Here is an 11,383-nt window from a genome sequence, read left to right on the forward strand (position 1 = left end):
ATGTTCCGGTGTCTCTATTGCATCTACACATCAATCCACATCGGCCAGTGCCATCAGATCCACGGTTTTGAGCTCACATCCGTCCGGTTCACCCTCGGTCGGGCCGTCGGGCCCAACGGCTGCCGTTGCACTCGGGCTCGCCAAATCGAACGCACCGCCCGCCCCGGTCGCCGTGGAACCGAGATTGTGCGTCAGACTGTGCCGCCGGAGGTCACAATTCCGTCGGAATACCTTGCCGCAGGCAATGCAGTGGTACGGTTTGATGTCCGTGTGCGTGAGCAGGTGTGTTTTGAGATTCGAGCGCTGGTTGAAGCTGCGGCTGCACACCGGACACTTGTGGGGCGATTCCTCCATGTGCAGTATTTTGTGTACCGCCAGCGTACGCGACTGGCAGAATCCTTTTCCGCATTCCAAACATTTGAACGGTTTCTCCTTCGAGTGTATGTAGCTGTACACGGTGTACACGGAGGGGGCCGACAGAATGGGGAGGAAAAAAAGGGAAACAAGAACAGGAATCGAAACAGAGTTATAAAAACACGGGGATAATAAACGTGGCGCAAAACTTAAAATAAAGCTAAGGAAAGCCATATCCATCATACACACATATATTTTAGCGCATAAGTTGAAAGAGCAGAGAAAGAACAGAAAAAAAATACACACAAAGATGAAGCTAGTGAGTGGGTAAGTATTTAAAGCGATAAGAGCCAAACAAAACAACAGCCACACGCAAAACAAGAAAGCTACAAGCCGTGAAGATGAAAAGCCAAAAACAAAAAAGATGCTAAATAAACTCAAACTGCTTCAAGCTTCCCCCCGAAACGAAAAAAAAACACACACACAAGGGGTATAACGGGGGAGAGTGAAAAAAAGGCCACCTCCAAATGAAGAATGAGAAAAGCAAAGATGCTGGGTTGATGTTTATGGGCTTTTTTCCTCTTTTTTTTTTTAGACTAGCGTGGTTATTTCTCAAACTCTCAAGCCCAACGGACGGGCGGACGGGGAATAGGATCGGCGTCGGCGGATCGTGAACCTTCCAAACCAACGGCAAACGGATCTTCCCGCTTGATTTTTCTTCCCTATATCGCGCACAAGATTAAGCATTAACAGATGTCGGATGCATAAAAACATAATATTTTTATATTGATTTCATCAATTGTCTAGTCATCGCGTCGGAATTGGGGATGAAAGGAAAAAAAAACCCACCCGTGAATTGGAGGTCCCTTCGTGCCAGTGCGAACGGAGCGCCCTATAAACGCGTGCACAACAAAAGCACGCGCACGGACACGTTCGATCGTGTTGCTTTTGATCGGGCAGAGATCGAAATAATAATAAAAAACTTTGATCTGAGGGGTCCAAAAATGTAGACAGCGACCAGAAGGCAAGAATATTGTTCTGTTTTTTGACCGAGAGAACCAAACGAACTGACCAGCCGTCGGCATTTATAGGTTGGAGAGTCTGATAAGTTCCAACACTTTGGTTCAATATTGTGCAAACGTTATTGTTGCCTTTTATTATTTTGTGAAAGTTTTGTTTTATACAAACATTGCAGAATACATCAAGAATACTATCGTAACGCACAACCAGCAGGAAAGCAAGAGGTTTAAGAAAAAGGGCGATCAAGAGCGTTTTATGTTCTCTTTTATAGCATAGCAAGTAATATTTCCTGTTCTCGAGATAACTGTCCTATCTTTCATTCCTTACTCATCTTATTTACACAACACAACACAATATTAAGTGTCAAAAATAAAGCGTCTCGTAGGTGAACTTAAAGTACAATGGTATGATAATGAATTGTAATGAATTGTATAGTAATAGATGAAATTCCCTGCGAGAAGCATTCATGAGATTACGCATGAAAGGTAGTAGTAAGGTGTGTTTAGTAGTGACAGTAGATAACAACAACACAAAAGGATTAGCTGGCGCCTGCGTCGTGTGATGAAAATGGGATAAAAAGATGTGTGTTTATTAGCCATCTCGCATGGGTTGTTGTGGTTCAAAGGTCAAGCGAAAGTTAAGCTAAGTAGATTAGCAAAAGCGAAACAGTATCACAATTGTCTACCTACCTTAACTTACGCCAAAAAGCTTTCGCATGTGCGTTGCAGTTCGACACAGCAAAAGTCGAACGCGTTCTTCCGAAATTTTGGGACAAGCGCACACGGGACCGCAACGCAAGCACACCGATACGGGGCCCCCAGGAATCACCATACAAAACTGCCAACTGTCTACAAATCCTACAAATCCCTCGCAACAACAACAACGACAAAAGCTCCTGAAGCTGCTCCTCACTAAAAATGCTCACTAACGAAGAAGGAAAACGAAGAAAGTAAAAAATACACAGTACACTCCAACTCCGAACTTCTTAAGCTCCTGTTCCTGGTTTGAAACATTGTGATGTAGTGTTTGTATTTGTCTCTGTGCGTACTGTTTTGTGTCGTTCCGTCGTTTCGTCCCGTACGTAGTCCACCGGTGTTCGCGAACCGTTTTTTTGTTTTGGTGTGTTACGATAGGAATTCGGGGTGAATAATGCACCTTATCGGGTGCCGGGTGTCAAGTTGAGCGCTAAAATGGTCGTCCAGCTGTCAGTGTACGATGCCACTTATTTATCATCTTGCAAACAGCGATTTCAACACGGCGACCATCGGGAATTAGTAATTTACACTCCCGTGTGTCGCCTCTCGTTGCATTCTCGCCTGCTGTTGGTTCTTGGCTTGTGAAGGGTGGTTCGCCTCCCTCCCCACTCTCATCTTCCCTCTTTTATCCTTCACAAGAGCAAACGGTTTCACTCATTTCGAGTGCCGTTGGCTGCCCGGCGACCCGATGCGAGGGTGCGACTTATCGAAAAATCATAAATTAAATGTGCGACACACATTTTCCCTATACCCGCCCGGGAGGGAGAGGTCACGTCTCACACCCCGCAGGCCCGTGTCCCACCCTGGGGGGGACTGGAGGGGGTTTCGAAAGTGTCGGAGAATCAATTTACATATCGTCGAAATGAGAAATGGAAGTTACTTCGCGCTTCTCGCTTACGATAGAGTCTGCCATCGGGGGAAAAAAAAGGAACACAGCTCCGTCCAGGCCACAAACTGCACATGATCCAACCACCAACACACCCACCACCCGTTCCCCAGAGGGGGGAAGCGGTAAGGTTGGGGGAGAGGCTGAAAGGGAAGCTGAAAATGGATGCCATAAATTAGGCGATCCACTCGCCAAAGTGATCATGTTCGTAGTCACGCTTCGTGCGTGATCATCAGTTTCGCTACTTACTGGCCGTAAGGATGTGCTGTTCCCGTTTTACGCCCCAATCTGTTCGCTTTCTTTTTTTGTATTCATTTTCGTTTGTTAAGCATCCGTTCCGTATATCCCTAAACCTTAGCGTATGGTAAGTTGACTGATAAATGGTTTTGCTTTATTAAACTTGTTATTAAACAAACATGACTACGCATCGTTACAACTTCAATGAGGATCAATATCGGTGTCGAAAACCCTATCATAACTGCACCTATATTTAATTTCTCTTGGACTCCCTTCTCGGACTTGGAATAACAAAATAAAACCTGACCTTTATTATCAGGCACCGGTGCAGGTGTAACACCGATGCGACGAAAAAACGCACCGTTTGACACTCAACACGACCGCAGACAGAAAGAAAGGAGGACAGACAGTAAACTAAAATCCCCGCTTATCTTGACGCTTGCTGGACTGTTTGGGGGGTTTTTTTATTGGCTACCCAAAACGCCTTTGCTAATGCCTTCATAATCTGTAACCGATCTTAAAAGCATCTATAAACATGGCACATGTACACACGACACGATCAACTGAAATGCTCCACCGTGGTGCAGAGCGTGACACAAAAAGACGAACCGCGACGAACCACGGGTTCCAAAGCTACAAATACTTCTGAAGTTGGCTCAAACTTCGCCATTACCATTGCAATAAAACGGTTCGTTCAAGTGTGCCATTGATATGAACTGCATAAACGAAGACATTACTGAGCAAAACCCTGGCGACTGAACGATAGCTCGGAAGGTTTGTTAAGGAGACGTTAAGAAAGCTAAAATGGCCAATGCAAAACGATCGTATTATAATTATAATTATGGAACTTAACAAACAGAAGTAGTAACCTGACGCAACGCGCGTGCTAAGTTGCCATTAACGGCAATATCTGCAATATAAGATATTGGATTGGCAATTCGAGGCATTTGAATCATCCTTTAGTGGGTATTTAAACAATGCTTAAGATTATCAAAAGTATATCTTTATTAGTGTGTGTGTGTGTGTCTGTGTGAATGCTAACGTTTTTGTGTAAGTACTTGTGTTTGTGAGTCTGTGACTGTTTGGAGATCACGATCGCAACCGGAATTGGAAGAAATCCTTGGACTACTTAGACAAGATAAATGCCGTATTCGCTTGCCGTGTTACCACCTATCTCCCATCGTAAGGACATCACAACTAATTGCTTTTATTTCTTCCCTCTTCTCACACTCTCTCCCCAGCTTCCTTTTCCCTTATCCCTATGCTCCTTTAGTGTGTGTATGTGTTACCCTTGCTCTTGATCTCTTTCTCTCAGACGGTTCTGCAGTTAGGATGCGGTTGTAGTCTTGATATTCGGAGTGGGTTCATTTAGCCGATCCACGCAACACAGCATGGAGATGAAGGGAACAGCGGGAAGAAAAGAGAAGAAACATCAGAACAAAAAAAAAGGTGAGCGTGACTGTTCGAGAAAAGAGGTAGAAGCAGTGAGATGTATTTTATAGAGAGGAAAAGGAAAATACGAAACAAAACAACAAAAAAAACATAGCTAGACAGAGCACAGAGCAGCAGGAAGGAGGGTTGGGATTGTTTTTCTTCTTGCGTGCCAAAAAGGATCCGGCGGGGGTAGGGCTTACCGGTGGTCGCGCAGGTGATCCTGGCGACGGAACGCTTTTCCGCAAATGTCACACGAGTACGGCCGCTCGTCTGTGTGGGTGCGCTCGTGGATGAGCAGGTTGTAGGACTTGGTGAACTGGCGATTGCAGAACTTGCAGATGAACTGCTTCTTGGGACGCTGGCCACTGCCACCGGCCGCTACAGCCACCGTCGTCGTTCCGGTACCACCTGGTGACTCCTTCGAACTGACGCCGGACGGAGCGGCACTCACTGCCACCGGTGGCGTCACCGACCCAACGCCACCAGCCGCTAGCGTTTTCATTTTATCGGCCGTCATCTGATGGTGGAAGGCGGCATTGAGCAGTAAACTTGGATAGCCATTATCGAGCGAGTTGCCGTCGGAGGTGTCGTCGGCCGCATCGTCAAAGTTGAGATCTTCATCCTGGTCCAGTACCGGCAGTTCATCCGCCAGCTCATTCCCTTGCAATAGCATCGACGGTCCGGATGTGTCCATGAACATATCATCACCGATCGTATCACCGCCGGCAGTGCTGGAATCGCTCGAAGTTTGAGCGCCCGGTCCGGTGATGGGCATCGAAGGCAGGGGCTGGTTACGCTGGTGCACCGATGCATGACCACCGGCCGAACCGGTCAGACGTAACACCTCCGATTTGGTGGTAATCCTCTGCAGCGTCAGGTACGACTCGAGTGCCTGCAGATTGAGCGCGGCTGCGGCGGCCGAGTTGGCGGGCATGAGGGCGGCCTGCTGCAGGCTGGTGACCATTGTGTTCTGCAGCGACAGCACTACGGCGGCCGCAGCCGCAAAGTCACCGGCCTGCGAGCTGGAGGTGCCGCCGGTGCGGCCCGTCGCGGCGGCGGCTGCAGCGGCTGCGGCAGCCGCCACGGCCACCGCTGCCGATTCGTTCGATTGCTGGTCCATTCCTAGGGCGCACACGGGCGGCACGGGAATGTGTTCTGGGGCGGGCGATACGTTCCGGACGGTGGCACCAATACCTTCCACTAACATCTAGCCCACAAAGTGAGGACGGTCGACGGTCACTAGTGCCGAGCTTATCCGACCTTTTGTACCCGACCTTCACAAACACCCATAAATTAGGCAAACATTTGACCCCTCACCCGCTCTCTCTCTCTCTCCCTCTCTCTCTCTTTATCTACCTCTCTCTTTTTCTCTCTCTGTTGGCGCTCGTGTTGCAAAAGGGATCGGCAAGTGAGGGCCGGCTTAATGCTATACGACACCAACTTCGTTATCAGTCAACTTCAAACGCTAATCGCGAGACCGGGCGGGCATATCAATCAACACCGCACATTCGCCTTGGGACGCGGTTTGTTTGTTCTGTTTGTGCTGTTTGTTCCGTAGTACGAACGCGCATGTACGACACCATCACACGGGGGGTTTCGATAGTTCGTGGTTTTCGGCGAATCGGAACCGTGGCACTCCTACACCGCTAAAAACGCTCCGCTTTCCTTATCAACACAAACACTGGCACTGGCTGGCACGAAAACACCGATGCACACCCATCCACAATCTCACACTCACTCGCACGTGAAAGTCCTTGGACACTAACACACGAACGTCAGGATCAGGATCTGTTGAGTTTAGCTGGCCGCACACCAAGCTCCGTGGCTGGAAAATTCCTATGCGGTGCGGGAAAACCAACCCCTAGTGGCTTTACAGAAAAAAAGTCGAGTAAGCACGCGCGCGCGCACCAAACGTTCGGTCGTTCTGCCGTATCCAGCGTCCTGTGCTCTTCTACGCATATCGATATGGAGACGCACGAGCGAGCCCTGCCTCGAGCCCGGCTCTCCGGTGGACGGAGCTTTCGCTCACCGCTCACCACACTGCACTGCCTGCATCTCGCTCCGGCTTCCAAGCTTTCTGCCCAGTCTCACCTCTCTGTTGCACCGTTGCTGACTCTCCCTAACTCGGGCTCTGCGTACACGAGAGTGTGCGCTCTCGCATCCGATCAGTTCGCTCCCGGCGTCCAGTTGATCGAACGCTACGAAAGCTCCGCGCTTTCCGAACCTGTTTTGTCGGACCCTTGGAGTCTGTGGTTGCTGCCACAGCAACACCTAGCATCCCCACAGCATCCCCAAAACGCGCAACAACACATTTCGCTCTCGCGCACACCCACACGGCACCCCGATAGGCTCACGCTGGGCCATCTCAGAAAAAGCCCCCGAAGCGGAATCACCATTCCAACATTCGAAGTCATGCAAGCCATGCAAAAGCCAGACAAGCTAGAATGGGAGAGAGAGAGCCTGTGGATCAACCTTTTACAGAAAAGTGGTTCCTTGGGTAGCCGGCAACGCAAAGAGGAACACGAAACCCGGTACGGTTCCATCGTCACGCCAACATCCACCATATCTCTCGTACCTCAGCTCCAAACGAACTCTGCGTGATGCTGCGTTCAAATTAAACTTTAAGATGTTCCACGGGAGGTTGGGGAAGGTTTGGGAACCTCACATATGGAACCCCCAAACTGTCACTAGCGCATTTCTCCTGGTTCTGAACTGCGACTGGTGCGCCACTCACAATCCATGGCGTTCATTCTTGCGTGTCGTGTTCTTCGGCCGTGAACCGTTTGGGTTTAAAAAGCAGACCCACGGGTATTCGATCACCGGACAGGTGGGTGATGCGAGCAGCGGAAGGCTCGGGAACCTGTTTGGAACCACGACAGATGCCTGAGGCCTGAGGTGTTCTTTTTTTTTGTTCTCCTGCTGCAACCATCATCTCATTTTGCGAGGGTGTGAGCATTGCTTATTAGCGATCGCGCTCAGATGTGCTTCAACATTGTTGAAAACGAGCAGAATGGATCGATGGACGCGTGCAATATGCGCCAGACAATCCAGATCGACAAGGCTTGCCTAGGGGGACCTCCATCCTCCGACATGGCATGTTAACTCGCTCGCTCGTCAGACGTATTTTATGAGGTTACAATAGCCTAAACCTTCAAGAGATCGCATACGAAGTCATTCCCATGCAAAGTTGCGCACTACATCACCCCGGGAAACGTCAAACTGGATCGGATTCCCACCTCAATTTGACACCCGTGAGAGATCCGCTTTATTGTCAACGCCTAGAAGAATGACCTATTTGACCACTTTACAACCGATCTATTTCCACCCTACTTGTCTCGCTCAGAGCTCCATTCACAGCACGGACCCCATCCAATTCCAAACCAATGCCCACGCACCCGTCCTAAGCCCGTTAATCTGTCCGTCAAAATCCCCAGCGGCTTTCGAAGTGACGGCAGGTGTCCTCGACGCGGATGGCGTCTCCGCGTACGGTTGTCAGCTAATGTTGGACCTTATTCCGTACAGCTGGGTGAAGATCGCGTTCGCCTAACGAAGCGATGTTGTTTTATTCTTTCTCTTCCTCTCTTCCACTCTCTATCTCTCCTTCCCTCTCTTGTCCACCTTCCGGCAACAGTGATACACCCTCGATGGACGTCTATTGCCCAAATTATCGCTTTTTGCTGCCGGTGAAGGAAGTCATCGGGCGGAAATTTTCAAGCCTCCACACAACCACACACACCCCGTCTGCCCCGCTGTTTTGGCTGAAATGCGATCATTACGAGGCAATCACTACCTACTTGACTTGAATTACGATGGTCATTAATCGCGCCGGTAAGTACCACAAATTTCAATCAATTAGAAGCGTTTTTATCGATGCGCGGACCTCACTTAAAAACTCACTCTCCGCGTATTTTTTTTTTTCATCCCCCGTGACTCCGTGAGACCGTGAGGCCTCATTCTCGTAATGGAGGGGGTGAAACAAACAATAAAAAAAAGCTTCACGCCACCATCATCCGAAGCCCGAGAGCGGAGTGAGCAAGTGTGTGATAAAGCTTCACTTTAAAACCCGCGTACCTTTCCATCAACTCCACGGCACGGCACGGAAAATGCTTACCCAGGTTGAAGTTCCACCCTGCCCCTCAAAAGTCCTCGACGACTTTTCGGTTGTCCGGTTGGAGAGCACTGGAAAGATACCCAAATTGTTCCAAACCGCAACAAGTAAGCAAGACGCTGCGGAGACGCTCAACCAGAAAATCTTGTCTCTCCTCCCCTACCCTCTTTTCCCACCCCTTCCATACCTCGATCGTTCTATCGCGCGTTTCAGCCTCACTTGAGTAAATAATAAAACTTAATAGTGAAATAAACCCGCGCACCAAACGAGCTTTGTTGTAGGTATATTTTCATCGTGCTTCGGTCTTATGATGGGTTCGTAAGCTCGTACCTTCAAACCGTCCCTGAAGGTTCTACCCTGATTTTCCCTGCATACCACCGCTCAAGTCGCTCAATCGCGGCCTGCCACCCTTAAAGGAACCGTTTGAGAGCGATGATGCTCGTAATTCGCTCCATACAAACCCATCGTCAGTGACTTCGACAACTCTTCCTGCTTCGAGAACATTATCCGCATTTGATGGTCATCAGAAGGGCATTACTGTTCGTAAGAAGGATGAAGAAAATGGAGTTTAAATTATCCTTTGCTTATGGATCTCTTTAAACCACGCGACAAGCGAACTCATCTCTTATCAAATATTATTAAAGAAATAATTTTCTTTTTTGCAAAAAACAACTCTTTTTCACCTTCCCAAACAAACGCTCTGGGTGGATCGAAAGCCGTTACGGTGCGATCATAACGATCGTTTTACGTTTTGCGCTCTTCTCACCGCAAAACGTTCCGCCCAGCGTGCACGGATTTATGCGTACGGTTGAGGCGCACCGAGCGTTCTTTTCGTTTCCCCTGGGTGTTTTTGTTTTCTGCTCAAGCCTGTTTCGTGCCAGCGGAGGATGGATCGCGCGCCAGCAATCGATCTTGCAACGCCCGTCCAGGCCCCGCGCGTATTGTATTGCACACCAGCCGGCCCTATCGACGATCGTGATCGGATCGACAATCGGCCACTCGGGGTTGTCCCGGTGCGAAACTGAGCCGCGTTGCGTTGATTAGGTGCGATCATCAAACAACGATCACACGATCAAAACGATCGTTAAGGGTGGTTTTTTTTCTCTTCTGCAGATCAGATCTCTATGCTGTTACAGCCGTATGAACATTATCTTCCGGGGCCACCTACGAGCGTTCACAGGCAACTAGCGCAACCATGTGTGCACGCTTCGATCGATCGTCAATCGGTGTTTCGAACACCAATCGCACCCACAACCAGACACGGGCCTAACGATGTGCAAACACGTGAGAGTTTGCGATACGTTTGTCCGGGCGAGAAAGCCAATTTATGTTTCGCGGTGAAAATAATGAAAATTAATTCTCCAATAAATCCCCATTTCTGCTTGCAGCGTACCCAGGGAGGCAGCCCCGTAAGCTTCTGGAGGAAAGTGATCGTTGCTGGCATGCACCACTTGCACTGCACAGGAATGAAAAAAAACATCGTTTCGTCGCCGCTGTTTGTTTGTTTGTCTTTACACAAAGATTCTTTCACTCGAGCTGAAGCTTCCACCAACCTACCAACATCTCTCCCTTCTAAGGTGGAATTCATCATCCCAACACCACCAGGAAGTGGGATGTACAGCACCGGAGGGAGATAGGAGACCTAGGGGGAAGATAGGGGGTGAATGGGGATGATTAAATATTTATGTACTCCCTCTCGTGCATATTTGCGTAAACACAAATGTTTACCACACGGCTGGGGGCCGAGGGTTTCTTTTCTTTCCGGGCGCGCAAGGCAAGGCGCCTCGAAAACAATAATGCAACGATTAACGCAACAACTGCAAACTCTCGTGCTGGTACATCGGATCGCATGCAGCATCGGGATTCGGCCCGGTTAATTGATCGTGTTTGTTCGCTTACGATTATGAACTTCCATTTTCCATTCTCCATGCTCCTCGTGCAAACAATGCACCGAGCGCAAACACAAATAGTCTTGTTGAACAATCTGTTCCCTTCGTTTGCATAATCAAATTGACGCTAAACGTTTAATGACATAGCATCAGCAATCGGGCTGCGTCACATGGTTTTTTGTTGATTAAACTGTTTGAAGGATAAATTAATGACACAACAATGTACCATCGCGCGATCATGCCAAACAGATAGGCACACAAAAAAACGATACAACAACCTACTAACAGATAACCTTTGTGTATGTGTGTGTTTGGTGTTTTGCGAAAACTACCCTTCTCCCCGAAACAACAAACACAGCAAAGAGACCCCCCAATTAGTTTCATGCGCACAGGTTCATTAAAAACCATTTTCACCTGTTCGAGCTCGGCGAAAGGGTTTCAATTTCGCTTCGTCGGTGTACGCACGCTTTCCTGGAAGTTTCCTTGCCCGCGCCGGTGGAATACGTCCACCTCAAGCGTCCCTTATTGGCCACATCGTTTGACCGACATTTGAAACTGAGCCCGGCGGCGTGAAGGTCGGCTGTCATCGGGCATTCGGGACTACACCGGCACCCGGCCCCGGAAAATCAGTTCAAATTACCAGTGACGCTCGACAAATTTCGACCGGCATCGATTGGCATTTTTGTCAACGCTCCGGTTC

The 11,383-nt window shown here is 48.9% G+C and overlaps 1 protein-coding gene across 1 annotated transcript; it reads right to left on the minus strand.

The window, feature by feature from the left end:
- Positions 1–30: 30 nt before the first annotated feature.
- Positions 31–5,951, minus strand: LOC128300384 (protein sister of odd and bowel). Its single transcript, XM_053036418.1, has 2 exons — positions 4,887–5,951; positions 31–448 (listed from the first exon to the last, which is right to left on the minus strand). The coding sequence occupies exons 1-2, from the start codon at positions 5,891–5,893 to the stop codon at positions 31–33; spliced, it is 1,425 nt and encodes a 474-aa protein (XP_052892378.1). The 5' UTR covers positions 5,894–5,951.
- Between the last annotated feature and the right edge of the window lie 5,432 nt (positions 5,952–11,383).

Source organism: Anopheles moucheti, chromosome 3 (genome assembly GCF_943734755.1).
Source record: "Anopheles moucheti chromosome 3, idAnoMoucSN_F20_07, whole genome shotgun sequence".
In the NCBI taxonomy this organism is placed as follows: Eukaryota; Metazoa; Arthropoda; class Insecta; order Diptera; family Culicidae; genus Anopheles; species Anopheles moucheti.